Source organism: Drosophila rhopaloa, unplaced genomic scaffold (genome assembly GCF_018152115.1).
Source record: "Drosophila rhopaloa isolate 14029-0021.01 unplaced genomic scaffold, ASM1815211v1 contig_115, whole genome shotgun sequence".
NCBI classification, from domain to species: domain Eukaryota; kingdom Metazoa; phylum Arthropoda; class Insecta; order Diptera; family Drosophilidae; genus Drosophila; species Drosophila rhopaloa.
Window position 1 is genome coordinate 16374045 of NW_025334990.1, and position 15801 is coordinate 16389845.

At 37.7% G+C, this 15801-nt stretch overlaps 1 protein-coding gene across 1 annotated transcript in view; it reads left to right on the forward strand.

Annotated features, from left to right (window-relative positions):
• Positions 1-3698: 3698 nt before the first annotated feature.
• The window catches only part of LOC108041068 (Krueppel-like factor luna), a 112315-nt gene continuing 100212 nt past the window's right edge, over positions 3699-15801 (forward strand). The window contains exons 1-2 of the mRNA XM_017118842.2: positions 3699-4484; positions 10352-10913. Coding sequence (XP_016974331.1) covers positions 10689-10913 — 225 coding nt within the window. The 5' untranslated portion in view covers positions 3699-4484; positions 10352-10688. The remainder of the gene's footprint in view (positions 4485-10351; positions 10914-15801) is intronic.

Genomic DNA, 15801 nt, shown 5'->3' on the forward strand with positions numbered 1-15801 from the left:
TAATTTAACGTGGATCAAATGTTTGACCCATTTTCATGTTAGTTATTATGCAAAAATCGGTCAAAATATAATTTTTTTCAATTCAATTTTGAATCTATAGCTTAGGTTCCTAGCCCGGGAAAACAAACAAATAAACTTGTATAGTTAAGTTTCACTAGAAATCAAAAATCACTTATATAACGTTAAGACCCTTAATGATCCCAAAACGTGGTTTGAGATGCCTTAGCTTCACTGTACCACGTTCCAGCCTTTTGTTTTTGTTATTTGTCGGCGGGGTAACCGGCAGCAGAAATATTACCACGTAAATTATTAATCAGCCGAATGGGCCACCCCCGCCATCCGAAAAGCCGGCGTAGCATAAGTTTCCGTCGATTTGTCTGTTACTTAACATGCATAAAATGTTTCCATGAATACATCAAAATATTTTCGCTTTGGCAGCAGCAAAAGCAACAGCAACAGCCAGGAGAAGCTGAAGCATTAACCATGGCCCCCAACCTGCTGGTTTTGGCCATTGGCTTAAGCTGGAAAGTGTCGTCTTGTCTGCTTGGCGATTCCGACTGCGAGCGCATATTGTGCCTGTTTTTTGAGCAATTTGCTTTGTGATTTTATGCACTTTATGATTTCCTTAATGGCACAGTCGGTCGCCAGTTGCCAGTTGCCAGTTGAGTAGGTGGCTTCTCGAGGTCTGTATCTCTGAGATACGTACTTAAAGTGCTGTTATTGATGGCCAATACGGACAAGCGCCTCGTTGGAGTCAGAGATTGGTAGTTGGGTTAAAAACAGTTTTATTTGCTTAGAGTTTAAAAGCTTATTTTCCAAGAAAATTATTGCATTCTTTAAGATAACGTGTGTATAAAGAATACAACTTAATAATGATTTAAAAATGAGTATAAGCTTGTTGTTTATAGTTTAGTTTATATATTTAGCTTATATATTTCTCATTTTAAAATCACATTTCTAAAAATTAATTATTTATAGTTAAATGTATTTCAGTCTCTTGGTATTATCCTTTGATCCTGCTTAAATTTTTAAATAATTTTGAATCTGAGAAAAGGGAGGTACATATATACTAAGGATATGATATAATAAATGACATTCCTTTTTCTTGACTTGAGAACTTTCCGAACTCCGTTAAAGTTCCTTATTTCTTGCAAGGAAAAGTGTTGACGTATTTCGTTCCGGATCAACTGTTTCATCAAATCCGGAAGGTCCCCAAACTGCACTTAATCTGCAAGTCTGCCGCCATAATTGTTTCTTCCTAAACTCCAGAGAGTGCTCAATGCAGGCCCCAAAGGTGGGCAGCCACAGACACACCTGTAATTAAGGCCAGGTGGACTTTCGAGCCCTACAAGTGCCCCGTGCACGGGCAAACACAGACCGACAAACATAAATTTCCATTACAATTGCACAAACGTCACATTAGACGCTATCAAAGCGCAATTTGCAGCGTCTACTAAATCAATAAGCCAAACTTGGCAACCTAACGGATACGAATACGAATACGAATACGAATTCGCATACGCATACGCACATTAGCATGCACATGTGTGTTTGGGCCAAGAGCACTTTGCATGCAAACCTACCAGCAACCATAATAAATTGTAACGCGCTTTACATTAACATTTACATAATCGCAATTAATCGACAACATTTCGGGCCGTATGCGTTGGAGATCCAGCTCGAATCCCGTCGCCAGTTTATGCTCCAATCAATATTAATAACCATTGCATTGGGCCCCCATTTTGTACGCCCATTTATGCCCCCCGCCCCTCTTAGCCCACCGATAATGGACAATTTGGCGCGACGACTGCTGCTCCTAACTTGGCCCGAACTTCGGGTAGAGCTTTTGGTGGCATAAACTGTGCCATTTACGGATTTGTGTGACTTCCGCCAGCCGTCGGCAGTTGGAGTTCTCGGTTGCTGGGGATTGGGAACCGGGTACAGGGGATTGAACACTGAGAACTGGGAATCCGTTCTGAGAACTTAGAACTTAGAAGGGAGCCAAACGAAGAGCAAGATGTCAAATTGTCAACGCACCTTTGCCGCCCCCTAATCTCTATGCACACGTGTTTAAGTACAGGCCCACTTCCCTTAAACCAACATTCATAATAGTAGTAAAGGTAAAACAAAGCAAAAATTGTGAGGTTATTCAGTTTTTTTTTTTACAATTTATGTTTATTTCGTAATTGTAGTATGTTTTGCTTGCCTTCTTATTTTTTTTTTAGGAAATGAGAAACTACGCTGTCTTTCAATTAATTTATTGGCAATAAAATATGGGACTACTCTGTATTTTTTTTTAGGAAGTAACATGAAGTTCCTTTTTCGGGCATTATAAAGTTTAAAAAATGTAAAATTAAAAATTTAAAAAAAATCAATAAAATTGAGTTTAAAGGAGACTTAAATAGTATTAAATTCCGTTCAAGGACCAATCCGAAAAATGAATTCTTAAAATTTTAGTTTGCCCGTTAGAATGTTGTTTATGAAAGTTCAATTTACATAATCTCGACTGTTGCTATGTTTTAGTGGGTGCCTTTGTGGGTGGCTATTGTTGCTAGTTTATTTGCAATTATGCCAGCTGCCTGCACATTACACGCTTGTCATAATTCTGCTGGCAGGCGTATACGCAATGTGATTGTCAATTATTGAAGCAATGTGGGGACCAGGAAGTGCATACATATTTCAGCAGGGCTTTTGGCCAGTTTTGGCTAATTAGCTAAATGATAGGAATTGATTGTCCTAGTCGGGATTAAATGTTATACCGGTTTCAGCTAACATAGCGGCTAATATCGTAAATGTATAACAGTTTTTATTTGGGCAGACACTACAAAACATTACCAAATATATTTTTACAAAATAAAATATTTGTATTTTATTTGATAAATTATATATTTGTATCATTATTTTTATTTAATCATTTTCATTCATTTTGCTTAAATTTCCGGTTTATAAGTTAAACAAACGCACTTTTTGAAAGAGAGTTTTTTTTAAGAGAAACGCTCTCTATGCTCTCTTAATAGATACTTCGTTAACAGTATCTCTTCGTTAAACGTTCTTCGTCGTTTGCTTAACATGGCTTCGTTAAGTTTTAACGGTGGCCGCGTTAGGTTTAACTGAAAATTATGTTGGCGCCAAAGCAAAGAGTTTTAGCTTAATAAAAATGAATTAACTCAATAAAATAGAGTGTTTTTAAATGAAATAAGTAAATATAAAACTAGTATTTTTATTTTCCTTAATACATTTCCGTATACATTTATTTAAATAAAAATTTGTATGTATTAATTATTTTGAATAGCATTAAAAACTAAATTGTTTAATTTAAAAAATCTAATTGTAATTTAGTTGGTTGTAATCATGATTAAAGCTATTACCAATGAAGCAGTTAATTTTTTATAGGTAGATTTTTTTATAGATTCTCTGTCAAAATTTCTGGTTGAATCGAATCCAAACAGTTTTAAAATGAACGTACTATAAAATTTGCATGAACAATAACAATAGATAATTGTTTGCCTTTTAAAAACCCGTGATAATATTTTGTAGATGTTTTAATAAATTGCATTGGTTCATCTCTCAATCCATCAGATGCACTTAACATTCCGCTTAACATCCGTCGCCGAGTGCATAATGTTATGCTAACAGTGTTGTGCGATTTTAGACCTCTAACATGGTTCGCTTTACAGCCGCTAACAGTCAAATTTTAGAAGTCGAAGCGGAAAGACGCGTTTTGCTCTCGTCCTCTTTTTGCCGGTTATTCGGAAAATCGCAATCGCAGTTATCGGAAGAATCTTAACAATCGCACTGATAATTATTTTGGCCAACATAAAGCACAAAGCGCATATCCAAAAGATACGAAAAAAAACCTCACGGATTACGATTTTGTTTATATGCCGTGGGTGCGTGCGTGTGCGTGTGAGTATCTGTGTGAGCAGCGCGTGTAAACAAAAAACGAGCGTTGTATCTTCGGCTTTGATAAGCTGAAAAGTTTGATAATAAGGCAGGAAAACACAAGTGCTACTACTGTTGAAAGGAAATCCAAACAAATCGCCGGCAAGTGGAATAGTGAAATTTAAGATACAACTGTAAATACAGCGGAATTATTGAAAAATATACACATAATATCGGCTGGCGATATCGCTGCAAATTAAAGCCGTGAAAAATTCGCTGAAAACAGCAACAACAACAACAACAGCAACAAGCAATTGTTGTGTGTAAAAATATACGACTAAGTTCTTATCGGTGTGCGATCGTTGTTGTTATTATTGTTCTATATGCTGGTTAGTTGAGTTGTTGTTATTTTGCCTTAGCCGGCGTCGATGTCTCGGTGTTAGTGTGTCGGTGTGTTTGTGTGCAAACGAGTTTGCAAAAAAAAATAAAGAAAAAAAAATATTGCAGTTACGGTGGCAAGTGTTGCAGAGATACACCACCAACAACAACAACGACAGCAGCAGCAGCAACAACGTCAGCGACAGCAACAACAAGTTAGCCAGGTATGATGGCCCAAAAGGAAAATGCAAGAAAATGCATACGAAAAGCCAAAGAAAAAACCGAAATTGAAAGCTCATTAACTGGGGAGTGCGAATTGCGGCTTTGATTTACCGCTATCCGGCAGACAAGTGCAATTTTTAGCACGTCCGTTGTGAATCACAAGCCAACCCACCTCCCCCCCCATCACCAGTTTACCCCCTATAATTTTCTATGAGTAACAGAAGTTAAAAACAGTATACAGAGAAAAAAAATAATAACAACTCCATTTGTACAATCTAAATATTTTTGTTTTTATCAGGGGGTTCCAATGTCAAACAATGATTTGAGTTAGTGACATTTTTAGATAAGTCATGAGTGCCAGTGCCGTAATAAATATTTAAATGACTAATAAATAAAAAGAAAATATACACAACAAAACCACAGTTTCGAATTGACAATAAGAAAACCTTGTTATTCTATAAATACTCTTATATTACTCTAGTAATTGTAAAATTTAATTTGATTCAAGTTACAAGTTACTTAAGTAGAATTTGATAAGAATTCTGAACTTGTAAAATAATTGAAAAATATTTTTTTGTTATAAATATATACATATGTCAACAAGAATCACATTTGGAATTCAGAGATATTGTCATATTTTTTTTATTTTATTTTTATTATTTTTGTTGACTAATCTTTCCAATGATTCACTCAAAACTTAAATTGTATTCTAAAGAATGCCCAAAATAATATGCAAAACATTTTTTTGATGTGCTTAAACACCCGCTTGTCATGCTTTTCTAAGAATATTTTTTTTGGCATACAATATGAGGACAAAAAACCCAAGTGATAAGAGTATTTATGACATTTTTCCCTCTGTGCAGTCACTTGCCTACACTCATCGCTCGCCACAGGCCAAAATCGAGACGTCTAATCGGTTCCGTTCCAGATTCTCGTACTGTGACTATTATTACAGCGAAATATTTTCAGCTGGCAGTGCATTTGCATCGATGGAATCACGTAGTCGGATTCTGATTCACGCTAAGTCTGGGATAGTATTCAATTGGAAATGCGGTTGACTCGCCGGCGCCGCCACCAATAATCGTATAAATATGAATAGCCAAAGGAAATACATATTTATGGCAATGTCGAGATGGGTGTGTATACGTATACTTGCTGGCGGATCGAACATTGCATTGCACTTGTTCTGCGATTAATTCGTATCGCTCTCAGCTCGACTTGCACCGGTTTCCCCTTACACTTTCAGTCGAATGTCAACACAAATAGAGGGGCACAGGTTGTCATACAGTGCCTGTTTCTTGGTACACTAAATATTTACTGATAGCTTCACTTTGTAATCCAATTACTCAGTGCTGAGTGTTGGAAGATTGGCATAATAAAAGGGGGGGGTCGAAGTCGAATAGAATGTGGTTAATACCCGCTAATGGTTTTCCAAATCTCTCTCGCTTGGGAAAAGACAATTCTGGGTGGACTTAGTCTTATTTATGGGTCCAGACCCAATTAAAGGGGATGCCACATGTGCTGGGGCGGCCGAAAATAAAGTGCCCCCGTCGAAATGTCGCCTTGATATATACGCGACGCGGTCTTTATTAATATTTATTTGGCTGTACGAAAATAAAATAGAGAACATAAATAACGCTTTGTTTATAAACACACAAGCAGTTTGCCAACTAAAAATAAATGACGATAGCGGCACAACAACACAAATGAAAGGGAATTTCTTCTTTTGTTTTATCTGCCTTCCAGCAGTGGTGCCTTCATCTCCTTCCGGCTCCGATTTGGAATTGCTTCTTGTTTTGCTGGTCAATTTGTGTAAAATGGGGAAACGGCAAGGGAAATCTCTTGACAGAATTTCCGAACTTCCTTTTGCGGTGGCATAACGTGCATATCCCTGCCAACAGGTACAAATCCGGAGCAACATTTTTGCCTTAATATGAATTAATTGCTGGCAACCGCAAAGAAGCCGCAGGAAAATGTCGAACTCAGCTCCTTCTCTAAAATTTAAGCCAAACTGTGGCTTTGCAGATAGAAAAAATCCATCACAAATTGAGTTTATAAATACAAATGCTTAGTAAATAAAATATTGACTTTTAAAAGCCTGTATTATTATGCATTTAATAATTTAACTCAAGTGCTAAAGATGATTTGAACTATAGTTTTCATTCATTGCTTAACACGGTATTAAAGTATTTTAAAGCATTTCAGTAAAATTAACTTAACTTATCCAAAACAAAGGTTTATATGTGCTAACAAAATTAATAATATTTATCAAGAAATGGTTCTCAATTTTAGAAACATTTTTTTTCACGTGTAACATGATTTAGGGGCTCGTTTGTTAAAGATGGTTTTAGAACTATGTTGCCTGTTTTCAATGTCAATCCGCGTGTAACCGCAACAGCAGAAAATGAAATGGGATTTTCTAATTGAGAATGCGTGTGCCTGCCATTCCTAAAGGAAAATTCCCACTCGAATTGGAATGTAAACAAAATACGATATAAAAATAGACAAGCCTGAACATTTCCCCTTTCATTTCGGTTGGTTTTGCTCTGGAGCAATTCACGTGTGAAATGAACAAAGTGTTGATTTGTTTCTGGGCTATATGCGACTACGAGTACGGGTTTATGTGGGTGAGTGAACGGCGGAGGATGGGAGATAATACGAGCAGGAAATAATACAATGTGAGAAGAGCTTGTCCCCTTTGCGTAGGAGCAGGCAAATCAAGTTCGGGGAATGAAATTCATTTCATTTCGGTTCGTGTTGCTGTTGCCATGTCATGGTGCACGGAAAGAAAATATGAGCTAAATGCATAGTTGGGAAATATATATATATATCAATTTTAATGGCTTTATTCTGATTTATTTAAATAAAATGTTAGTTTGCAACAGATTTTTGTTTACAAATACCTTTGTAAAAGACAACAATGTATTCCAAATATATTATACATTATTATATGATATGTGAGAAAGTAAGGATTACTTTTATAATAATCAACTAATAAAATATTGATCTGATGCTTAGAACTAAAATATCACTATGATTTTCTCTCTGTGTGGCTGTCCCCAAGCCGAAGAAATGGAAGATGAAAAGCATCTACAAAATCTCACAAATGCAGGCAAAGACCCGTTGGACTGCTGATGACGTTTTCACTGTCTATTGTTGTTGTTGCCGCTGATGTTGCTGCGGTGTCTGCCGATGTTGCTGCTGTTGCTATGGCTGTTGCTGTTGCTGCTGCTGCTGCTGTTGCTGCTGTCGGCTGAGTGAATCCAAGTCCAAGTCGCAAGTCTGGCTGCCCGTTAAGGTCGTTGCGATGCGGTTCTGTTTCTGTTTCTGATGTGCAGCAACAACAATCAGCGGCAGAAGCAGCAACAGCAACAGCAACAACAACCGCCATCAAGTTGTAGGGATCCCGCGCTTTCTTAGCGCTTAAAATTCCGTTTCGAAAATGGAAAACAAAACAAAAACAAACTGCTCGAGTCTCCGACTCCGACTCCAATTGCGACTCCAAACTCGCAGCCAAATCAACTTGAGCGGTGAAGTGGCCACGCAGCAGCAACATCAGCAACAGCAACAGCAACGGCAGCAGCAACATGAGGGAAAAGGAGGGAAAGAATAAAAATTAAAATTAAAACGCACGTAGGCAGAAGAAGAAGGAAGAATCGGGGGAAGTTAACGCTGTTGTCTGCCCTCGTGGCGCGTTAAGTTGTTGATTGAAGGGTATTTGAGTAAAGTATCTTTACGTGTGTCTGCCATGGATGTTGCTGCTGCCTCTGCTGCTGCTGCTGTTGCAATCATAAATGCAGCTGGGTGGAGCGGCCTTAGAGATTCTGGGGGAGAAAAGTGCGGCTTATGTGGGTTTAGGTTTTTCGGGCTTGTGGGCTGGGATTTTATTATTGCGGCCCCGCGGCAAACTTAATGAGCAGCTGTACAGAGCACGCTCCTTTATTTGATTTCACTTGAGCGATAAGGTCCGGAAACTGGGTTAGCAGTTAATTAGACCAAACAGCCATTCCGGCCAGACGCAAAACTCAAAGTTCAATATGAAAAGCGTATCGAGTTTCCAGCGAAATGCGAGCCATCCGCTCATTTCATGCTCAGCCAAACCCTTTGGACCAGGGCCAAAAACACACACACACACACACACACCAGACTGGACCCAAAACTGTACCCCAGACATAACTTTTTGTTTCGTTTCGCTTCTCGTCTCCTCTTCTATTTTCCTCTCCTTTTTTTTTATTTTATACATATAATACAAACTTGTAAAAACGTCAAGCGATAAAAATGTTCGATAATCAAAATGAAAACGACCGACAGGGGAGTGGGGCGGGGGCGATTGGATGGCCAACAATAAAACAGGAAGAGTTCAGAGCGCAGGACAAGTGTGTGAAAGGTTCGGGATGAAAATGCCTTCGAATGCTGCTGGAAAATCAATAAGCCATGCTTATTGTCAAAGACCAGGGAACAGGCCAACAAAGCGAATAGAACAGAAATGATATGGCAGACACACAGAGAGACACATGGGCCAGAGTCAAGAACATAAAAATGCCATTGACTGTGGCCCAACGTCTGTGATTGTAATAGGGGGCTACAGAGAGAGAAATTAAAAGGATTTTCTAATGAAGTAGAGAATGTTTACTGCATGAAAAACAATTGAGAAAACTTATTTTGTAAGGCAAAACTAATTTAGCTATTCTTTCTTATTAGAAACATTATACTGAATATGATTTCTTTTATACAATATATTAGACACTTTCTCGGATGTATATATAAAATGTATTTTCTTGTTAATTGCACATTTTAATACCGGGTTTCCTTTATGTTTTAACTTTAAAGGGTGGCGCAGTACTTTAAAATAGTAAAAGGCTTAGAACCATAGTTTTCCCTCTTGTGTAGAACTAAAAGAAATGATATAGTCTTCAGTCTGCTTTTTCTATCACCGGCGACACTCGTTTTCCCTTCACATAATTCCCCCACTGTCGACTGAGTAATGAAAGTTGCTTTTACCCTGGCCAACTCACAACTGCATTGCAAAGTTCTAATTTGGCCAGAAAAAGAGAGGGAAACCGCTGCCGCATGCAGCAACAAAAACAAAACTGTACCAAAAACAACATCGGAAAACAAAATACAAGAAAAACAACAAAAAATAAAAACCAAAAAGAAGTCAAAAGCGCACACGGACGGTCAACGAATTTGGGTTCGGCTTTGGTGGTTCTTTTTCAGTTAACACGAAAACGTTGTGAAAGAGCCCGGCTCAAACAACAACAAGAAACAGGTAGTAAAAATCGACAACAGACCGGGTTTACACGGGTATATGTACATACTAGTATATATATGTATCTATGTGCCGGTGTATTTGTGTGCAGGAAGAGTGAGGAGTGAGGGACAACGCTTAGAAATTAAAGAAAAACACAGGCTGAGGCTGAGTTGTGGCCGAAAACCCAGGTCCGTGGCTCAAAACCGAGCCCCTGTTGACTATCATAATAATAAAATTCAAGCCGAACACCGAACACCGTCGAATGCATGGCCAAACCGTGTGTATGAGTGTGTTTCAAATTGGGGTTACTGACCCAAAACTGTGTTTTGATAGTGAAAAAGTGTTGAGCTTGGCTAAAACGATCCGAAACCGATATGAAAATGTACACAGGCGAAAGAAGCTAGCTGGGAAAATGAACTTTGCATAGTTTCCAAAAAAAAAAAAAAATAGAGAGAATTAATAATTCTCGGGCTTGATGAGTCGGCGAAAATGATTGGGAAAAGGTGGATTACGAAAATGGAGCGAATTGCCTAAAACATAATTGGGGTTAAACAACAACCATCACAAATACGACTTTGATTAATGTTTATATTTGCACTTTTTTTTATTCATTTGCAGAAACCAACACACAACCAGCCACAAAAATATTGGGATGCATTCATAAATGAGTGGAGATAAATGAAATCCAAATAAAAGTGCTGAAATTAAATAAATGTTAAGTAAATAAGAAACCAAAAATACCACAATTAAATAACGAGCGTGTGCAAAGTGTAGATCAATACAAATCAGCTATATATTATCCATATATAGGCCAATATCCCAGCGCGAGTGCTAAAATGCTGTCCGTCGCAGCATCGGTCATCGTCGGGATGCATAAATCTCTCTGAAATCAAAATTAAACCAATCAAAATAACCAACTAGCGTATTAAATCAAATCAAAATTTCATCAAAACCCATGTCAAATTGTTGCCCCATCAACAGTTTGAGCAAATATTTTCTTCGGCCCAACCAAACATTAATAAACGGCCTCAAAACGGAGTCCATAGAGTTTTCCTACGCGGGACTCGAGGATTTCGAGATGGATATCCTACCGAGTGGCAACATCTTCAACGAGCTGGAGCGGATCTGCACCACCGGCTACTTCTCATCACAGCCGTCGATCGAGGATCAATGGCAACAGGTTGGTACTATTAAATATTTGAAAATATTATTTAAATAAAATTAAAACACTTAGTGAAAATAGAAGAAGAAACATGTATGATACAAGTCTTTTTCTATCCTAATGAAATAATTTGTATCAATCAAAATATTTAAAGTATAGGTAAAGCTATCTATAGGATGTTCAGCATTTTATTTCAAATAAAATAATGAAATTAATATCAAAATGAATATTTCTTTAGCAGAGAATATAAGATTGTTATTCTATACCTAAACGAATATTAAACCTTGTGATATAAATCATATTTATCCATTTAAATGTTTTGACTCGCTTAATATCGACTAAAATCTGAAACTTTTCTGAGAATAATATAGTGACCCCTACTTGATTTAAAATTATTTTTGAGCATTCCTATTTTGTTTCGCTGTGGCTTTTAGACCCATAAACATAAATCAAATTTCTTCCCCTTCCACTTTCCTCCACAATAATTCCTCCAGTTGACGTCACCCCATAGTTTGGTTCGTTATTTATTTAGCATTTAGGCATTTATCATAGACTCAACTGCTTAGACGAGTCAGCGGTATTTTATCGAAGTATTAACCGACTTTATGCGGACTTCCTTGGAGGCAATTGCGCAATCGTCGGAATATCGGGAATATTATGAATTCCCCGGCATGGAAATTTCTCTGTGTGCCTGAGATCTTCTGTTTGTTTCTCTGGCCAATAAAAAATGAATGAAAAGAAATCGTTTCAAGGTTCTCCACACTCTTGAGTTTACCTGAACGAGCGTGAGCTAAAATTAAATTGCTAAAAATTATAAACTCTTGATAAGCGAAATTGTGTGCGCAGTGCTAAGCATATATACGAAAACCGTATAGCTGATATATATGTGGGGTATATTATGGGGTATATGTGGGCAAAAAGCGAACAAGAGGAAGAGCCGAATAAATAGATGCCGGCCCATAAATAAGTAAAATTCGCCAGCAGTCAGCGACCAGCGTCGGTTATCATCTGAGGGCATGCATAATATATGTACTAAATACATAGCATATATACTTATACTTTTGCGAATTTTTTTGCACACTTAATATGCATATGTGTGTGTGTGTGTATGCGCTTCGCTTGTTTGTGGGGACTTTCTGTTCGCTGTTCTCTGTTTGGTTTGTATTTTATTTTATTTATTATTTTCTTTTGGCCTTTTTGGCCGCCTCTGATAAAACGAATCGAAGCCGCCGCCAGCTGATTGCAGACAGCTTTGTTGGCTGTTGTTTTCTTTTTCGTTTTATTATTGTTAAGAAATGCTTGGGGCATATTCTCGTTGGTCTGGTCTGTTATCAAAAACCTGACGCATAAGAAGATTGTGTTTCGGTTTTCGGTGTCGCTTTCAGTTTCTGTTTCAGTTTTTTGTTTGCCCATCAAACGCAAAGTCGTAATTCATTCGGCCAGGGAAATCTGCGATAAGGCAGAGGACTCTTCGCCAGAGGCTGCCCCACCAACCTGCCACCTTCTTACATTCCGTATCTCATATCTCATACAAATCCATCCCAACCTGGCTACCGTTTTGGCTTCACACCAATTTAAAGGCACTTTTCACACCTCCAGTTTATTTGTTTAGTGTACACACACACACACAGTTGGCTATTTGATTTATTTTATTCATTTGCTGCATGCCTCAATTGAAACCTCAACTAGTGCCAGTCGAAATTCCAGGAATGTGCCAAAAAATAGATTTGCCAAATCAAAATATTCTAATGTATTCCCCAGCAAATGTTAAACTAAAATTAGCAATTCGCTTCGATTTTCATCTGGCCTTCAACTTTAGCTGCTGGCCACACACACACTCGTTGAAAATATCTTAAGTCAAATTTGGTTTAAGTGTTATTACCGCAAAGAGCCAAAAAACGAAAAAAAAAAAAAAAACTAATCTTATCGTCTGCTAAATTTGGAGCTGTGTTGTACACGAATTTCACCGAATTTAAATTCCATTCGCTGTGTTTGCACCACACGGCAATTAAGCCAAAGTTCCTGTTCAAATTGGGCTCTCAGTCTGAGTTCGGAATTCTCCGTCTGAATTGGGAGTCGCAGTTGAAGACGCAATGCACTCGTTTCATTTGCACAACTTAAAAACTTTTAATTGAACTCGAGTACACATTTTTGCATAACTTTTCGTCGGGAGTTGACGTTTTTTGGTTTTTGCTTCTCGCCGAGTTGGAGTGCTTTCGAATATACCCTGAAAAGACTGGCATCCTTTTACTAAGAAAGCTCTTAAATGCGATTGAATTTTATTATCCACAACTTGGTCTTGTTATTTTACGATGGGCTGTTAACCTCAAATATCTTTTATTACGACTATATTTTATTATTTCAAAGCATTATTAAGGTTAATGTTTTTTTGTTAGAGCAGTGAAATCTCTTAATAAATACGAAGAATTCATAGAAAAGTTGTAAAAATGCGCTTGAAACGAATTCCTATCGATATTAAAAACATAATTTTATTTATTTTATGTTTGATTATTATATATTTCACTTATTTTCCGGTGAGAGCATTTCCGAATGCGTTTGGACTTTTCTCGATTCATTTAAGCGTTTTATTTCTTCGGTTAAATTTGATTCGGGGTTAAAAACTTTAAATTGCAGCATTTAATAAAAGTTTCGACGGGAGAAAGGAGCGGGAATTTGTACTGGAACTTTCTCCATCCCCCCTCCCCTTTCTCCAGCCCCTCGCCCCCCTCATTGTATCTGTAGCTGTTTGGTGCCCTTTGTAATTAGAACTTGCGGATGTTTTGTTTATTTCCGTTGACTTCCGCCTGCTTCCGATGCGGCGGCTGCGTTTTGCTGTTGCTTATTGTTTTATTGTAATTGTTATGGAGGGGCTGTTATGTTATGCTTATAATGCGTAATACGGTTCGTCACTCATTCAGTCAGTCAGTCATTCAGTCAGTTTGTCAGTCGGTCGAACACTTGTGTCTTCTCGTTTGAACAGCTGCTGGATCACAATTGTTGCTGATGGCAGTGCCAAAAACAAACAAGACGCCGCATCGCATCTCCATATGTATTATTTATGAATTTACATACGTATTACGTATCCGTATCTGTATCTCTATATGTATCTGTATCTATTTCTTGAGCTCTCCGGGGCTGTTTATCTAAGCTGTGAAATTATGCTGCACACTCAAAACAATTTGAAAGCGCAGAGAAAGCAGAAATATGCTTACAAAAATAAATACAAAAAAGGAAGGGAATGGTATTTGGTTTTTACTCTTAATTTATTTCATATGCTGCAGATTGATTTCGATTCGGCCCCGGAATGTTATTCTTTCATTTCTGTATAAACACCAGAACAAAAACGCCGGAATGGATTTTCATTTGGTTGCCCAGCGTGTGAAAACTAGATGGAGGAGGGGAACGGAGGAGAGGGGGAATGCTATTCAACTCTGCCAATCTATTTTTGATTAATTTCATTTATAGAATTTGGCGATTTGCATGTTGTTATAGAATATTGGTTTTAATTCAAGCGTCTAAGCGGATTCGATTGGATTTTCGCTTAGTTATCAATGTTCATTGATGTGGCTTTATCGCAATGCCACATTTGCCACATTTTGTTGCGCTTACCCAACTGCGGTGGCCATTTAATGTATTTAAATTATTTCAAATTAAGCCGCTTTTGTATGCAAAATAAAATGAGTTTATGTATTACATTATTTCATTTCCATTTGTTTCGGTAAGGGTGAGAAATAGAAATCCCACACAAGTGCCGAAATCAGCGACGACAACCTCTTACCGCCGCGCAGACAATATGCAATCAGCAGTTAACATTTAGCACACGCAAAAACGTAACAAAACCCAAAATGGCACGTACACACACACACACACACGCACAACCGTGCAAAAAAAATTGGCAAAAAATGAGCGAATGGCGAAAACGTAAAAGAAATGCCCCCGAAAACGATGCTGCCATTGGGAAATTCATGAAGACAGATGCACAAACACACATAGACTTACAACTAATAAGCCAAAGGCAGTGTGACACACTCACACACACCCACTTCATTGAGTGCACTGACAGAAAATATTACCAATCAATAAACAGTCTGGAAAAGGTGTTCAGTCCTTAAGTCGTAGAAATTTGATTTGAATACTATAAAAAATATGGGACACTTACAAATTTTACAATCTTAGGTTTCTTTTGTTAAACAAATTTAGTTGCTGATTATATATATTTTATAAACAACTCGAGTATCTGTTTATTTTAATTTACAAACAATTTTTTTAAATTAAATATTTGCCTATAGAACTTGTTGGAACATACAAAATTCTTATTTAATTGATTATTTTGTGAAATGACATTTTTTTAGACTCTTTGTAAATTAACTACATGATTTCTTTATCTAAAATTGTTTAAGAATATATAAAAACATTAAGAAATCGATTTTATAGCAATATTTATGGCATTTCGTTCAGTGTATCACGCAGATCTTATTCTGGCCGGGAAGAGAAGAACAGTTATTTTAGCAGAGCCAGCAAAAAAAGAGCCGAAAGAACCAAGAGAAGGAAGTGGGAGATTTGGGGATGAGGAAATCCGAAATACGTGCAATTGCTGAAAATATGCTCGACGTGAGGGGCAAGGCAAACGTGCGGGCCAAGCGTTTGTGGGCCTTAAATACTTGCCACCATGCGGTACTCCCCCCGACTCCCCTTCCCCTTCGTCACAAAATCCAGCTAAGCAGCAGCTACCACGTTTGCTACTCCTATTACCCTCAATCATTTATCATCTGGGCTGCAATTAATCATCAAATGCGCGCTCCCGCACTCGCACTCGCACCCACCCCAAAAAGTCCTTTTATAGTTTTTGTGGGCTGCCCTCTGGATTTATGCTTATAATGTGGAATGCCAGTGTATGTTTATCTGG